This window comes from Lethenteron reissneri, chromosome 39 (assembly GCF_015708825.2).
Source record: "Lethenteron reissneri isolate LAM-NWPU_2019-01 chromosome 39, ASM1570882v1, whole genome shotgun sequence".
NCBI lineage: Eukaryota > Metazoa > Chordata > Hyperoartia > Petromyzontiformes > Petromyzontidae > Lethenteron > Lethenteron reissneri.
The window spans coordinates 6,435,496-6,451,672 of NC_083817.1; the positions used below are offsets into that span (position 1 = coordinate 6,435,496).

Here is a 16,177-nt window from a genome sequence, read left to right on the forward strand (position 1 = left end):
GCGCTCAAGAGGAAGAGAAATGTGCGAGCGCGCAAGTGCACAACGAGTGCAATGAGAGATAGAGAAAAAGTAGAAACGTGACAAAGTTTTTGTTGTTTGTTGAAAAACAAAGCGAGGTCATCGCCATTCAACAACAAAACCTATCGTCGCGTGTCTTGTTTGCTCTGCGGCGACTGCTTTCTCATCTCCATTTGTCTCTGCATCTCGTGCCCCCCCCCTCGTCCGCCGTGCCCACCCCCTCGTCCACCGTGCCCCCCCCGCTTATCTGTGTTTTGTTTTGATGCCTCCCCCCTCTTCCCACCATCTCCGTTCCTCCGCTCTGTGGGATTGGCAGCGCTGAGTACGGGACGGAGTGAAGGCAGCGGGGGGAGGAGGCACGTGTTCAGCCGCATTATTGAATCCAGATGCCATGGAACCACGTCCCCTTTGAAGCCCATTTTACCCTCCCCTTCCCCCCCACCCCCGCCCCTATCCCTCGCCCGCACCCCTCTTCTTAACCCCCTTCTACTGCCACCCCCACACAACCCCTCCACCCACCCACGGGGCCCCAAAGGGAGCAACACAATTCATTGTCCCCTCTAAGTAATAGATACCGGGAGCCGATCGGGGCGTGCGAGACGCAGAACGTATGTCTCCATACACGGAGCACTACTTAGCTTCACTTTGGGCTTTGAAATGCCCCCCCTTCCCCCGCCCCTCTCTCGCACGTACGTATACATATCCACGAACATATATGTGGGGCATAGCTCACAGTCGACATGCACTGGGCCACATAATTGATTGTCAGACTAGAGCGGGCCTCCATTCATCAAAGCGAAACTCATGGTTATGATGCGGGCGCAGAGCTTTGAAGCGTTGTTATGTTATGCCGGCGCAAAAAAAAAAACTAGCACAGGGCTTCAAGAGAGTTATGAGGCTGTAGTTAGATTGTGTGCGTGAGTGTTTGTCACTTGATGACCTTTTTTTGCATTTGCAGACAATGAAAGCAATGATGGTTTTCGTTATGTTCTTTATTCCAGGTGAAAGCAGGCTGCTTCTATTATAGCGAAACCCGACGTTGCCTACGATCCAAGCACACTCGTGCGTAAAAGTCTGTCCCTGAGCGGTCTCATCGCGCAGGGTGTTTGAGATTACCATCTCTGTCTGTGGCAATTTGGCAACTCTGGGGTTGGGGTAACAGGCTGAAGGACAAATAATTATAACGGAGCTGTTTTAATGTCACCGAGAGAGATGTCTTGACATTACAACTGCATATCCTTCTCCAGTCAATTGCTGAAGATGTCAAGCTCGTTTGAGAGCCTTGTGGACTGGCAGAGTTCGACTGCGAGACTGGATGATAGCGGCAGCACCCATTGGTGGGAGATCTTGGAGGGGGGGGGGGCGAGTCGCAATTGGGGTAATGCCCCGAGACCCTGGAAATTGGTACCGTATTCATAATTACCAGAGAAAATGCATTGATGGCTTTTTTTCATTAATATAAGGCCCTAAGTAAAAGATTTAAATCTCAGGACCTCGCCCCTCCGCTGGCCCCTCCCCTCCGCTCCCATCGGAAAGTTTCTATATCTGGAACATTAAGCCCCTCCTGTACCAAGCCGCACTGACCAGAAAGGTAAAGTATGGTCAAACAAATAACTCACCCCCCCCCCACCCCAATGACTGATACGCCTAAACCAAGGCTCCCAGTTCCCAGCAGCATGTCAGCGGCTGACGTGAAGGAGCAAAATATTACATCATAAATAATAATAATAATACCAACAATATTCTCCATGATAATTATATTTCCTGACGATGGTTCTCTCTCATTTCAGCTGCAACATCAATATATTTATTCCCTCTCATTGACAGAGAACAACTAAGAATCTCTCCATTATTTCTAATTAACCTGTCATCCATGGTCCGAGTTCACGGAACAGGCAACGTCACACTCCGTGCATATTGGTGGACATGACAAGTTTGACCGCGAGCTAGGGGTCAAATAGCTGGAGCACACCGTGAAGAGAGAAGCACTGGGGCTGACGGCATCAGTAACCAAGCATTACTTGAACCAACATAGCGTTGGTGAAGCCATTTGTTTTTTGCTGGGGGGGGCTTAAAAAAAAAACACCGGGAGAGTTTTCTCTGGGTGAGAGGGCGCAGTCGCGCACAGAAGACGCCGGCCGACAAAAAAAGTGTTGATAACGAGAGCCCGAAACAAACCAACGTCTGTAACCAAAACTCAAAAGTTGGCCTTCGGAGTGAAACATCGCACTTTGAGCGCCGATTTTGAACTATTGCGAATTAATAATTCCACGCCCGGCATCGACGTGCATTTACACATATTGATGGTTAACGTTTCATAAAATAAACGGTCGGATGATCGCGCCACTCGCCGCTCGCGTTAAAGCCCACGGCGATACGCAAACGTTGCGATAAAGTAACCCACCAGGGCCCCGCTTCTTTCACGTTACACCAATGTTTGTCTTTTCCTGCCGACAGCGGGCCGCGAGTTCCATGTGCTAGCACGGCTCCACTCCGTGCAGGAAGGTGGCCCTCTCTTTCCCGGGCCCCAGGTTTTGAGAGTGCGTTATCGCGTGTTGCGTGGTACGTGCGCAGGTGCGAAGCGGGGGGGGGGGGGGGGGTTAAAGAGGGAAGTTGGGGGGGGGGGTGGACAAAAATAAGACATTTTCACGTGTCTCTAGTTTAGCCGCCCCCCCTTTGTTCACTCGTGAAATGTAGTGATAATTGCATGCAGGGCCACCTGCCCATACCAGCACGTGTCGGCGTATCGGTAAGAGCTTTGGGTACCAGCAGATGATTCAGTGCATCGACAAGGTTCCCCCCGTACCCCCCCACCACCTCACCCCCCCCCCCCTGGACCGAGTTAACAGCGGCTGGATCAAAGCGGACCAAGGTTGGTGAGTTGGGAAGGGTGGGAAGGGGGAAGAGGGCGTATGACATCAAAACGCCCACCTCCAAACAAATAACAAAACGAAAGATGCACTGCATCCGACCACAAAGATGCGCTCAGATGAATACAATCTAAAGTCCAAGGGCACTGTGGAGGAAAGTCTCTTCATATTAAAGCTGCTTTTTATATATTTTCCCCGGTCTATTACAATTGTGCTATCAGTGTAACGTCATGGTGCTGATATAATCCATTTGGAAATCTCACAAAGTAGTGCACCCTATGGGAAGAGCGGCCGACAATATTTTTCTCAGGATTTCTCCCCAACAAAAGTCCGAGTGCCTATGCTTATTTCATCCTTTGCCCATTTCCCTATACACTCTACTATGATATTGTCCCATGCGAGTAAAATTGATCATTTACAGAGCAAAATTTTCAGCCAAATTAAGTGCAAAAACCAAATTAAACGTTGAGGCTTTTTGTGCATTCTTAATGGCAGGACTGAGACCATCAAACTCACTACACTTGCCGGGAACCAGATTTAATCACGGATAGCTGTAACATGGATTCGAACCCCAGGTTCTCAGGGGTGCTAGCTTCGCCCTCTAAGCCACTGGACCACCTTGTGCATTTGTTCAGTCTCTCCGAGTAGAAACCACTGCCGACTTCCCAGTTCATCGCCCCTGTGGGACGACCACCTTGGTTCCCTCACTTCACTACCCTGCTCTCGATGGTCACATTAAACCAAAACACACATCGTATTTGCACCTGTACCTATATTTTTACAGTGCCTATTGCTCCCACATTACGTTTGCACCATGCCTTGTAAATGCGCGTGCAAATATGCCCCTGTTAGACTAAACTTTAGAGCCTATTTGCCTCTGCAACTAACCTTTTGTCTGGCACGTCATGCTCTTATATTATATTTGCACAGTTTGTTTCGATTCGCGTGTGTTTCATTTACGACCGTTAAAACCCCCATTTGTTGGTTCTGCAATATACCTTAAGTACCCTGTAACTCGTTCCCGCAATACCCGCGTTGTTATTCTTGCTGCTGGTGTGCTCACGCACCACGGATCTCCCGTGTAAAATAGCCGGGCATCTGGCTCAACGGGATGATCCGTGTAACAAATCAAATAAACTCAAACCCGCGACCGTGAAAGATCAATCGCAACCTTCCTATTGTGAGTCAGACAGGCAACTTCCACGCCGGCGAGATGCGTCCATACAATTCTCTCTTATAAGTCCCGCAACATTTAATTCTCTCTTCCCACTTAAAAAAAAAATTGTTATCCTGGTTGCTCAGCGCAGGCCGAAAACGCTCACAACGCCAAATGTAGTAGAAAAGTGAATACGTTCATTGAACTGAGCAGAGTTTATAAGAACTTGGCCAAACGGGACGCTGGATAGAAATGCCAAAGTTGAGCAGTGCCAGAGCAGAAAGACGGAGGGGGCCGTCTTGACCTTCAAGTATCGTGCGATTGAACGCAGCGCAGATGAGAACTAATGACAATTGCCCCCACCTAATGCCCTGTTGCACACTGGACCTGTCGTTACGTGGCAGCCCACTGCGTTTGCCCGGCAAGTGGTGGCGGGATGACGAGCCAAGGTTTGCCGCTGGGCCCGCGGCTCCATTGTTTAAGGGGGGCTTATCTCGCCTATCGAGGGCCATTACTCACATCCTATATTGAGCGCGCGCCGGGCGCATTGCTGGGCAGTGAAGGCCGCGCGTGTAAATTAAGTATGGGGAGGAGGGAGGAGGAGGAGGGAGGAGATGGGGCGCTTTGGTGAACAAGGAGTATCTCGCAAATATTTACCCAGGAAATGATATCAGCTTTCAAATAAACGAATGTGCAATCGGGCTATTTGTTTGTTTGTTGTTGTTGCTCAATTGGCAGACGCTTAAACACGTCAGCAGAAAACAATTTTAAATTAGAAAATGCATTTTAGGAGATCCTTGGGTGCTCCCGAATTTTAACTGCTAACTTGCGGGTAGCTCCTGGCTGCTATCGCGGGACATCCCCCCTACCTGCCACCCCCCGGTATTTTGCAAATGCACATAATGTGAGGTGGGGGGGGGGGGGGGGGTGGAACGGGTGGGCTCCTGCGCTGTCAAACGCAGTTGCCGCCGCCACCGCCACCAACCAGGGAGTGCGCAGGGTTATGACGGTTCAGAGTCTTGGCCCCGAGCGAGCGGCTGAACTTTCCCCGGACGCGCGAGGCATGAAGTCATCACGCGTGCGATCCAACGCAGAGTTTTTGTTTTGCCCGCATTTTTTTTTTCGGTTCATTTTCTCTCAAATTCAACGCACCGGGTTTGGCACGCAGCTGCAATTGAAAAGTGGGGTTTGCATTATGAGCGGAGGCAGTATTCCTCCTCGCGAGAATGTCAACTGGGCACGCACGGCACGTGGAATGAGAACTGCGGAGGCGGGCGAGCGATGGGAGAGGAGGGGAGGGGGGGAGGGAGCGAGGGAGGGCAAGAGAGAAAACAAGAGAAGGAAATTATTGAACAAAGTTCTTGGCCTAGGCATGCGTGCTCATAACACTGGGGGTTGTCGAGCCAACAAGACGAAGAAAACACGTTAATTAAATGATAAGCACAGACTGTTAAACTCCGCCGTGTAATTCCATTCACAGTAATTTAATTTAGTCGCCTTTATTTAACCAGGTGTGTGCCCACTGGGACAATAACATCTCTCTCGTAAGGGAATCCTGGGATGAATGCTAAATGATATAAGCAGAGGCAAGAAAACAATGCGTGTATTATTAAATTACTCTCACGAAATATTTCGCGTTTGGCGCGTTGCTCGACGAGCCCGCCAACCCGAGTCCGATTCCCAACCACGGCTGACGTCAGTACCAAGCGATGTGAGAACCGGTCTTGCCTTGTCACGTCCCCAACCCGCGCTGACCGGCGTGGTGAAGTATGGTCAAGTAACCCCCTACGACCCGCACGGCACGCAAAGCCTGTCGCCCAGCAGTGGACTGACAGTGAGGACTGCTGTGTGGCGATTATATTACCACGTACAATAATATTACCACTGCACAGTGCATGTTAGGACACAAACACAAAGCGTTTTATTATCGGCGGTGTCTATATTTGTAGAGGCAACTGGTGTGGGTTTCTCTCTCTCTATGTCATGACATTGTCACTCAAGAACCATCACTCTTGAGAAATGCGTCACGCAGCCAAGAGTGCATGGGGTAGAGACGTGGCATGTGCAATGCACATTGATATAATAACAACAATCATCATCATTTAAAGCCCATTGTCAATCCACTGCTGGAAGCCACCCAATGCAATGAAGGTCATGGTGGTTGTTTGACCCATTCCTTACCATGCTGGTAAGTGTGGGTTTGGTGAAGTGGAACAGGCCCATGAAAAGTTCAGATTTCACGACTTTTGGCTAGCGATCGAATGGCTTTTGGCTAGCCAGTGACCAAAGATGGTCACCGCATTGCGCGCTTCCACATGTGCTTCTGCGGCCGTCTGGAATGCTCTTCCTTCCGATATTAGGAAGGCACTGGGAGCTATGCACTTTAAAATCATCGAGATTGTCTCATTTCTTTAAAAACGGGCTTTTGTATTAAGGTTGTTGTCCTTCGCCCAACACCTCCGATTATCACGGTTGGCTTCATACGGTGCGAAAGAAATTCAACATACATACAAAAGTAGAGTTAGCCGTGGCTGTGAATTAAACTCAGGTCTCTGACTTTATTGTGCAATACTCTAACTACTGAACCACGACTGCCCCTGGAATGTAATATGTAACGTTCCAAAGCAAGACGAGGTGCTCCCCATGCCATGCAGATTGTGGTGGGTATTTAACCATACTTCACCATGCTGGTAATATAAAAGGCTGTTAAAGGTGAGAAGCTTAGACGTGGGAGCATGCAGGTTGTGACCACACTCCCCACGGGTGTTCTGCGCTAGTCAGGTTTGAACATAAGAGTTGCCGCCGCTGTGAAAAAAAATATAAACCCACTACATATAATGGGAAGAAGAATATCTCACAATACCGAAGGAAGGGAGTGTTGTATGTATAAATGCATTGTCTGGAGTGGTGTGTTGTATGTATGTTGAATGTCTTTCGCACTGTAACGTAGCCAACTGTGCTTATCAGAGGTGCACGGGAAGGACAACATCTGTAAAAAAAACTGTCGGAATATAATAAAAGTGGCATTTTTATCATATCCCGGCAGGGCTTGAAGAGTTCCCAGAGGACGATCTAAATTGAGTTCACTGTCGAAACCAGGACATGTGGCAACTATAACTGCTGGATGAATACCTCCCCAAGCCACTGCCATCTCTCACGATCCTGCGATGCAATAGCACACCTGGTGCCGATACAGACTGTGCAGGTGTGTGCTATGTGCAGGTGGGGGTGTATCATGCTAAGATACAGGGTGTGTACGTGCGCACGCACGTGTGCATGTGTGTGCGCACCAGTGCACACACACGAGCGTGTGCATGCGTGTGTGCACGTGTGTGCCGCGTGGGGAGCGGTAGTGTAGCGGTTAGCATGCTACGCTCCGAACACGGAGCACCAAAGTTCGATTCCCGCTCACAGCCAACACCAGTGACGATTATCTGGACCGGTCCTGGGCCTCCCCCGAGGTCGACTCAACCTCAAACGAGTAGCTGGTGCTGTGTCTAAACATCGCCACTGGGGATACAAAGGCGGCCAGGTTTGGTGCGGGTCACCCACCCCCTCGTGTGCCATGCTGGCCTTCATTAGGTGCTCACTAATAGCACTTGCCCCAACAATCTGTTAAGGCCATACGGGGGATCTGTGTCTTTGTCTTTGTGCCCCGTGGTTGGTGCAGGTATGTCCTCACGGTGGCCAGGGCGATGAGAAATCCGCCGGCAATCAGGAGTCCGTCGGACACGGTCTCGCTCTTCTCGTAGGGGTAGTCGATGGTCTCATCACCGCAGAAGAATCCTCGCTGGAACGGGTCCACCACGTTGATCTCGAGCACGAGGAAGGGCAGCGAGGCTGGGGGGGCGAGAGGGCAGATTGGAGGGGGGACAGACGAGAGAAAAACATGAGTTTCATCCCCGTGTTTGGGTTTCCGGGTGAAAGTACAGCCCTGCAATTTCTCGCTCACGCCACTGCTGATGGAAGGGTCTCCACCCTCGAGAGGGTATTAGGCCTACTCTTGCACGCTGGCCAGACTTCCTGGAAGAGGTGAGGAACCACCCTTTGCCCCCACCGCAGGCGACCAACCGGTGTACTCGCTGTGGTGGAGTCGCTTGCACTGCTGGGGGGACCGAAGCAGGAGGAGACTTCATCTTAATTTTGGAGCTTTCGTAACTGCAGGAATTATTCTTTGGTTCTTTCGGTAAAGTCACGTATAAAGATAAAATAATAAATTAAATAATAGCATACGACGTTTCGATTGCAACACAAGCAATCATCATCAGGTGTAATGAAATAGCGACATAAAATCTAACCAGAAAACTATATACCTGATGATGATTGCTTGTGTTGAAATCGAAACGTCGTATGCTATTATTTAATTTATTATTTTATCTTTATACGTGACTTTACCGAAAGAACCAAAGAATAGGAGGGGACTTATAAGAAGACCCTCATTGCCTTTTGGCGTTTCCTGGTCTCACACTGGCGAGACAAGGCCATAAAGAAGGCTGTATCTCTGGTGTAGGCCAATCAATTTAAAAGACAATGCATATACCCCTACGTCAGCAGTCCTCCTGCTGTGTTTGTTTCACACTTGATGACGGTTGCTTGTGTTGTTATTGAAACGTCGTGATCTATTGTTTTTTCTATCTATGTGACTTTACCGAAAGAACCAAAGAGAATGGATATACTGCATTATCAGAGCGTGTTTGTTTGCATGTTTTGCATGTTTGCATGTTTTGCCACAAGTAACGTTTGGTTAATGCGGACTTGATGCCTTGCAAAAGGTATCTATTTGGTCATTAAACATCTTAACACCTAAATCTTGACTTAAAGCTTTCGTGACTGCAGGAATTCATATTCTTTGGGTCTTTCGGTAAAGTCACGTAGATAGGTTATTTTCTTTGAACCTATCTACGTGACTTTACCGAAAGACCCAAAGAATATCTTAACACCTGTTTTCTTGTCAATTTGAAATAGAACAACAGGTTGCCAGGTTTGTAGTGCAGTGCATTAACAGCTGCTATACGGCCACTCCACCATGAAATTTCATTATAATTCAATAATAGCAGATAATACTTCTCTGGACACCCTGTATATATATATTTCCTTCCATCCACTTTAGATATGCCTCTGAATCCACAAACTTCTGAGCAGCAGTGCTCCACTGTCTGCAATCATTATTGTCATCATCATCACCACCACTGTTATCGTGCACAACGTGCTGCTGATGCTTCCAATTAATTGCAATTGCAAAGCCAGAAAAGAACAAACTCACGGTAGCAAGGTCCACGTGCAGACGCTAGCGACCCGTTTACGCTGTGTGCCACACACGCAATTAAACGTTGCGCAGTACCGTGACAGTCTTCTTCACTCGCTCGCTCGCTCACCTCACTCTCGCTCTCTCTCTCTGTCTGTGCGCACAAGCGGCTAAGGAGGCAGCCGGGGCGTGCAACGCGTGTTTTAAATTAGCCTCCGTCCAGCGGTGCCGGAGCAGGCACATCTGTTATCCGTATATTATTACGCATTTTCTCTGCTCGACACAGCCTCGTGGGTTATGGATTTGCACGCAGACGCGTGCGCACGCACACGCCGCGCAAGGCTCCGCAAATTAGTCACAAGTCATTGCTCCGTCGTAAATTTGCGGCAGCGGCGTTGGCGGCGTACCTGCCCCGCCGCCAGCGGTTGGTGGAAATCGATCGCGTGCTTTGATTACCACTGGCCCCACGTCCTGTCATCTCTCTCCTAGCAGGCCCCACCGGGGATGGCAACACGGATTCCCCCCCACCCAGCCGCTGCATTTTGCTCGGGAGGTCGGTGGTTCAGTTTCCCGTAAAGAGCGCGCGCAATTGCCTGGCGTTAAGTGTCTCCGTAGCGTCTGGGGCTACTGGGGAATATCAGTGCGCGGGCGGTTGTGACTTGCGAGATTGGAGAAGAGCAAACACAACGGCAATTAGTAAATCCATTGCGCCGCCGCTTGCTTTAATTAGTGTGTCCTTGTAGGCTAACGTGGTGTTTTTTCACACTGTCGCCTTTATTTTGCTCCAATAAAATGTTTTGTTCATTCACATCAGAAGGGTTGGGCAAATTGTAACATTGATTTAACAAATAATAAATGTACCCCACCCACCCAAGGCCATGATATACATCAGCGTGTCCTTCATTTTTGTTGCTGCAATAAAAGTGGTTAGGATGCTGTGAATGAAAATAAAGATATACATATATTTTATTTAACCAATAAAATTACATCACAATTCTGAATGTATAAACCCTAAGTGAGAATTTTTTTTTTCTTTAAAGACAATTTTAAAACACACCCTTCAAGTCCTGATTTAAAACTTTCTTCTAATCGGCTTTGGTCCTCTCCGGCTCTTATTTTGCCACCCGGCTCTCTCTCTCTTTATTACCCTTGTTCCGTTCACGCACGACGCCTTGAGACCTCGTGAAAAGCGCCTGGCAAGTGCAAATTACTACAATCTGAAACGCAATTACATCACTGACCACTCACATAACAGTCATTCATTAGCGCTTCCCAACCAACGCTTAAAAATAGTGCATTTGCTCCGTCTAAAACGGAGTGTACAAAGTTGAGTTGATGTTAGAGACCTGTGCTATGAAAACCGGCCAAAAATTTACCAGAGCGTTATCCAAAATTCCGAGACCCAAGCCAGGGCAAAAAAAGGAAGAATTTGCAATTATGAAAACGCATATTTCCCTGACAGCTACCCATCAGATTTCATATTGCTCCATACTGTACTTCCTAGGATTGCTGCACATTGGGGTGCGCTGCAAAATCTACGATCCATTATGCATCATTGAATAATGCTTTCATTTTCCCGAACATGTTATTCAATACAATGTGGCATTCCGAATGTACACCAAGGCATCTTATACGGGACCGCATCTCACCGCACCACTCGCATAGGCATTTTCTCTTATTCTATTTCTCAGGGCAAACCCAGCGGCTGCTGCATAACGCTGCTCCTTTGAAGGTCAACCTCCTTGTCAGGGTGGGAGGTGGTGGGGGGGGGCATGGGTGGGGGGGTGAATTTGGACTGCCAAGTTCGACGGCTTCCATAAGCGCCACTGCCCCAAGCGCTGCCGTTATAGGAGCCTCTGCAGAACCTCGTCCCAAGAGAGGCGCCAAATGGAGGAGGTCTAAATTCCGAAACGCTCGCTCAGCGGGGGACGCGCGCGAGAGTCCGCGAGGAAGGGGAGGCTTAAGGGGGGTGCGGAGTGAGGAACCATTGCTTAGAGATCACCGCCACCGGAGTTGAAATCCTACGGAGGGCTTTGCCCATTGCGTCCTGCAACCACCACCATCAGCCTGGTTCTCTTTTCGACTGGACGGCTCCAGCAAAGAGCTTCATAGCTCATCGGATTTCTCGAGAATAAAGATTCCGATTTTGTCTCGCTCCACATTCACGTTCGTGTCTCACGTTTCAGTTATCAAGCCAAAAACTATCTGATGAGGCAACCATTCAACAAACTCTGCTCCTTGGGTGGTCTCGCCTTCTGGCACAGCCTTAGATATTGTTGGGGCAAGTGCTGACAGTGGGCACCTATCACAAGCTGGTACACGGAGTACCATGCTAGACCACATTTGTCTCCGCAGCGCTGATGTTTAAACACCGCACCAGGGGCTCATTTCAGGCGGAGTTTTACCGATGAGAGACCCACAGCAAGTCCAGATAACACTCGCTCATGGTGTCACCCATGGCCGGGTTGTGAACACACAAAGATAAGAGAGACCCATAGTGCGATGAATCATGAAACACTGTGTTACCTGTTACCCTTACGCATGCATATTCACAAATCACCCTCAAAATGCGCCCAATGTCATTACATATTAGGAGCTAAGCACGATTGTGTCTATTAACCCTTTGTCGTTCTGAGACGTCTGCAAGTTGCAGGGTGGGTGTCCCGTTCACTGCTGGTGCCAAACTGTGCCACATGCCCTCTGGCATGGCCTTTGAAAAACCTATGACTTACACGTACGTCAGTGTACACGTACGTCATAGGAATAGGAAAGGGTCAAGTGTGGCACGAAATTCCAACTGTTGTAGGCTTGGCATGTGAGGCTGCAAGGAGATGACAGTGCAGCGACGGATTTAATCTATATCTGCAGAGCTTACAGCATTAGAAATGTGTACGAGTAATAATAAAAATGTATATCTAACCATTCATGCTAATTGCAACCCACGACGCTGTGAATTAATGATATATAAGGGTCAAATACTCTCTATAGCAGCTACCAAACAATGGAAACCCCTCGGTAATTAAAGGAATTGAGAAATGGCATGAAAACAAATGGCACAAACAACTATAATTTATCACAACAGAGGAATCCACTCCCACTTGCCAAGCTCTCATCGTTAGAATTGGCCGAACTTCCAAAAGCTGAACCCTTCCGAGAAAACTTTGTAAAACACTCAGTGGGGCTTTCTTTGATGAACAAAGGAAATTGTTGCATTATTATTAATCATTACCTCACAAACACACGCACGTACGCACGCACACAAATGTGTCCCTAGACAACTGATCCCACCAGTGTCTCAACGCTCAGCCATGGTCACACAATAGCCCCGAGAGAGCGTCGAAGTTTTCCGCCTCGAAAGCGCATTCACGGTTCGCGCTGGCTGAGCGGGGATTTGTGCAACGGCCGCCGGGAGCGTACAAATCGTACGGAGGGGCAGCCTATTTGAGTACGCGCACACACAGCACAGACACAAGTGAACATACAACAACAACAGCAGCCGCCATTCGCCACTACGTAGCGGCGACGTCATCACGTCGCCACGGTGGCGAGATGTTAACTAACTTTCATGGTATACAGGAGGTAGTGGGTTCGATCTCAACCCAGACGCCTGTATACATGGAGTTTGCATGTTCTCTCCGTGGTCACGTGGATTTTATTCCAGGTCCAACTTTCTGCATTTTAGCCGCCTGGTGCTCCACTCGTCATTGTGAGCTTTGCTTCTTTGCCCTGCGCTGTTGTTGGGGGGCGACTGCCTCAAACTGCCCAGCAGCGTCCTTCATGAGCCTCCTCCATAGAGGCCGAACTTGACACCGCTGGTACCAGTCTTCTGTAAGTCCACTCAGCTCCATATCATCCTGTACCACGTTAGTCCATATCTTCTCTAGCCCAGGTCGTGCCCATTAAGCCTCGTCTATCCGGCCAAACAGAAGCTGCATGGGCATGCGGTGGCTGGGCATGCAGGATACATGACCTAGCCAACGCAGCCTTGCACACACGCGTGCACGCAAACCAACACATGCCCACACAGACACCCACACACATAAAGAAACCTAAACACACCCATACACACAAAAAGAGTCACATACACACACACCACACATGCGCAAACACAGAAGACAATGACACAATACTAAGATCCCCCATTTAGCCTCAACATTTCGTTGAGGCCAGTGCTGTTAGCGTGCACCTATGAAGGCCTGCACAGCACGGGAGGGGGCAGGTGGCCAGCACCACTCCTGGTCGCCTTTGTCTCACTAGTGGCGATTTTTACACACGACACCAGGTACTCATTTGAGGCTGAATCGACCTATGGGAGGCCCAGGACCGGTTCAAATAATCGTCACTGAATACACACACACACGACCACACACACAGACACCCACACACAAGTACTCCAAGCACCCGCAGGCAGAGGCACCCACACACGCCCCCACTGAAACACAAGAGAGCGGCACACACACACACAGATCTGTCGCATGCAGACACCCGCACACACAAGCACCCACAGCCACACGCACACACACACAAATACTGCGCCCCAAAGGCAGTGGGCCCATTTATCACGTTGGGCGCACTAAATCTACCCGTGACACCGGCACACAAAGCGGAGGCGAAAATCCCCGCTGCTTTCACGATGGCGCGTACGTGCGCGCACTACGGCAGCAGCGTCGGCGCTCGCCGTCAAAACAAAACACCGCGCACCAGCAGGCGAACCGAGACGCGCAAGGTCCGGGGGGTTGCCCATTCACGGTTCGCCGGCGGTCCCATCTGGCGGCTGGGAACGACGCATTCGCCGGGGCCGACAGACGGCGAAGGATCGGCCGGTTTTGGTTCACCGTCATAAATGAGCCGTCAACGCGGCCGAACAATGCAATGCATCATCGCGGTTGAACAATACATTACGCGTGACGAGCCGTGCAAATTACGACACATCGCCGGCCTCCCCAACTCCCGGCGATGTGGATCTCTTTGGGTCGCGACAAATGACGAATGGTTCTTGCTTCAGCGGCCGCTGAATTTTAATTTGGAGCGCGCGCGTGTCCCGGGTGTTCCGCTTGCCTCCCACGCGCCAGCCAACTTTTTTTTTTGTTATATTCCAACGCGAATAGAACAGCTCGTATTTTCCGAACTCGACCTACGCTCGACTTGAAAAAAATGCAGGTGTGTCATTTGTTACGTTTGTCGTAGAGAGAGATTGCGATTGGAAACTCCTGCCAGCGAGCAGTGTTCCAGCAGCATGAGTCATAGCACGGAGAACGCTGGAAGTTGGCATCACAGAACGACTTCTTGAAGTCACTTGAAGCCTCACTAGGGGCGCACATCTTATAGGTCAGGCTATGAGTCGTTCACCACATGGTAATCAAATCCACATTTTTTTTTATTCGCAGAGTGGGAATATACCCGAATGAAGCAATAAACCAAACTTACAATTGTGGGTGAAACATTTTTTCCTGGAGTCATTAACGATTGGGCTGAAGGTGGGGAGGGGGAGGATGGAGGGGGGGGGGGCTGAATCCCACATTCAAAACTATGATCTCAGCGGTTCTGTCACGCTGGCGAGATGTTAACTACCTCGCCTTGTATGCAGGTAGTTGTGTGAGTTCGATCCTGACCCTGACGCCTGCTGTATATTTGGCGCTTGCATGTTCTCCCCGTGGTGGCACAGATTTTTCTTCGGATCCTTCGGTTTTCCCCATTGCCGATTCGAATCAACAATTCTTTCAGAGCATTTGGCTGCTATACATTTTCACGGGATGATAAGCCACTCCGTTGAGTTATCATTTGTGGCCAGGTTGCTTCTGAAAAAAGAGCTGTCTATATAGCTCAATGGGCCTTACCTGGTGAAATAAAAAAAAAACATTTTAGTTTCGTGTCTCCGACACGGCCATCATGAGAACCCCGAGCGAGCCGGCGACCTCCACACGTCGCGTTTGACCCCGTGCCCTTTTCCACTCTCTGCTGCCTCGACGCCCCCAACCCAACCCCCGCCCCCCCACTGCCGTCTCCCACGCCCCTCGTCCTGGCTTCCTTTCCAGGTTTCCGCGTGACCCTTCCCCTGTCCCCGCTCGTATTTCCTCAGGTGCTCGTGGCCTGTTGTGCACGCGCGCACTTTCTCGTGTTTGCTCTTGCACGTGCACGCCTGTGACTGTGCGTGAGACTGCGCATCTTTGACTGTGTGTCAGACTGTGCTTGTGTAATTGAGTGGGAGACTGTGTGTGTATGGATGTTTGTTCGTCACTGTGCATAAGACTGAATGTGTCTGTGACTGCATGTATGTGTGTGTAGATTTGTGCATGTGACTGTTTAACTGTATGAATGTGTCTACACTATGGGAACCTCATTTGCCAGAAAAAATATGATAATTGGTTTTTACCCTTCTATCTGGCAACAAAACTGACACCTTTTTACAAGGAGTCATGTTTGCATAGACCGCAATATCTGCAGTCATAATACAAACAAAAGACTCCTTGTAAAAAGGTGTCAGTTTTGTTGCCAGATAGAAGGGTAAAAAAACAATTATCATGTGTGAATGTGTGTTACTTTTAAAGGTGACAAAGACGTCCAACTGCCAGAGGATCTCATGGGGAGTGGTGATGCACTGGTTAAAACGCACTGCACTAGGACTCCTATGACATGACTTTGATTTCCATCCACGGACGACATCAGTGACAATGGATATCAGAAGCACTCATCGGCCTCCACTGGGTCGGCTCAGCCTTGAATGAGGCATGTGGTGGCGCTGTGTCGATCTTAATGCGTGCTCGCTAACAGCACTTACCCCAACAGCACTTACCCTGCACCTCCGATCAGCATGGTTGGCTACGTATGGTGCAAAACAAGTTCAACATATCCATAAGAGGTTTTTGGGTTAGATCGCGTTAATATGAA

General features: G+C 49.4%; 1 protein-coding gene across 1 annotated transcript in view; it reads right to left on the reverse strand.

The window, feature by feature from the left end:
• Positions 1–16,177, reverse strand: part of LOC133352074 (phospholipid phosphatase 3-like) — a 65,250-nt gene that overhangs the window by 35,967 nt on the left and 13,106 nt on the right. Inside the window, exon 2 of the mRNA XM_061567813.1 lies at positions 7,727–7,884. Within this exon, the coding sequence (XP_061423797.1) occupies positions 7,727–7,884 (158 nt within the window). The remainder of the gene's footprint in view (positions 1–7,726; positions 7,885–16,177) is intronic.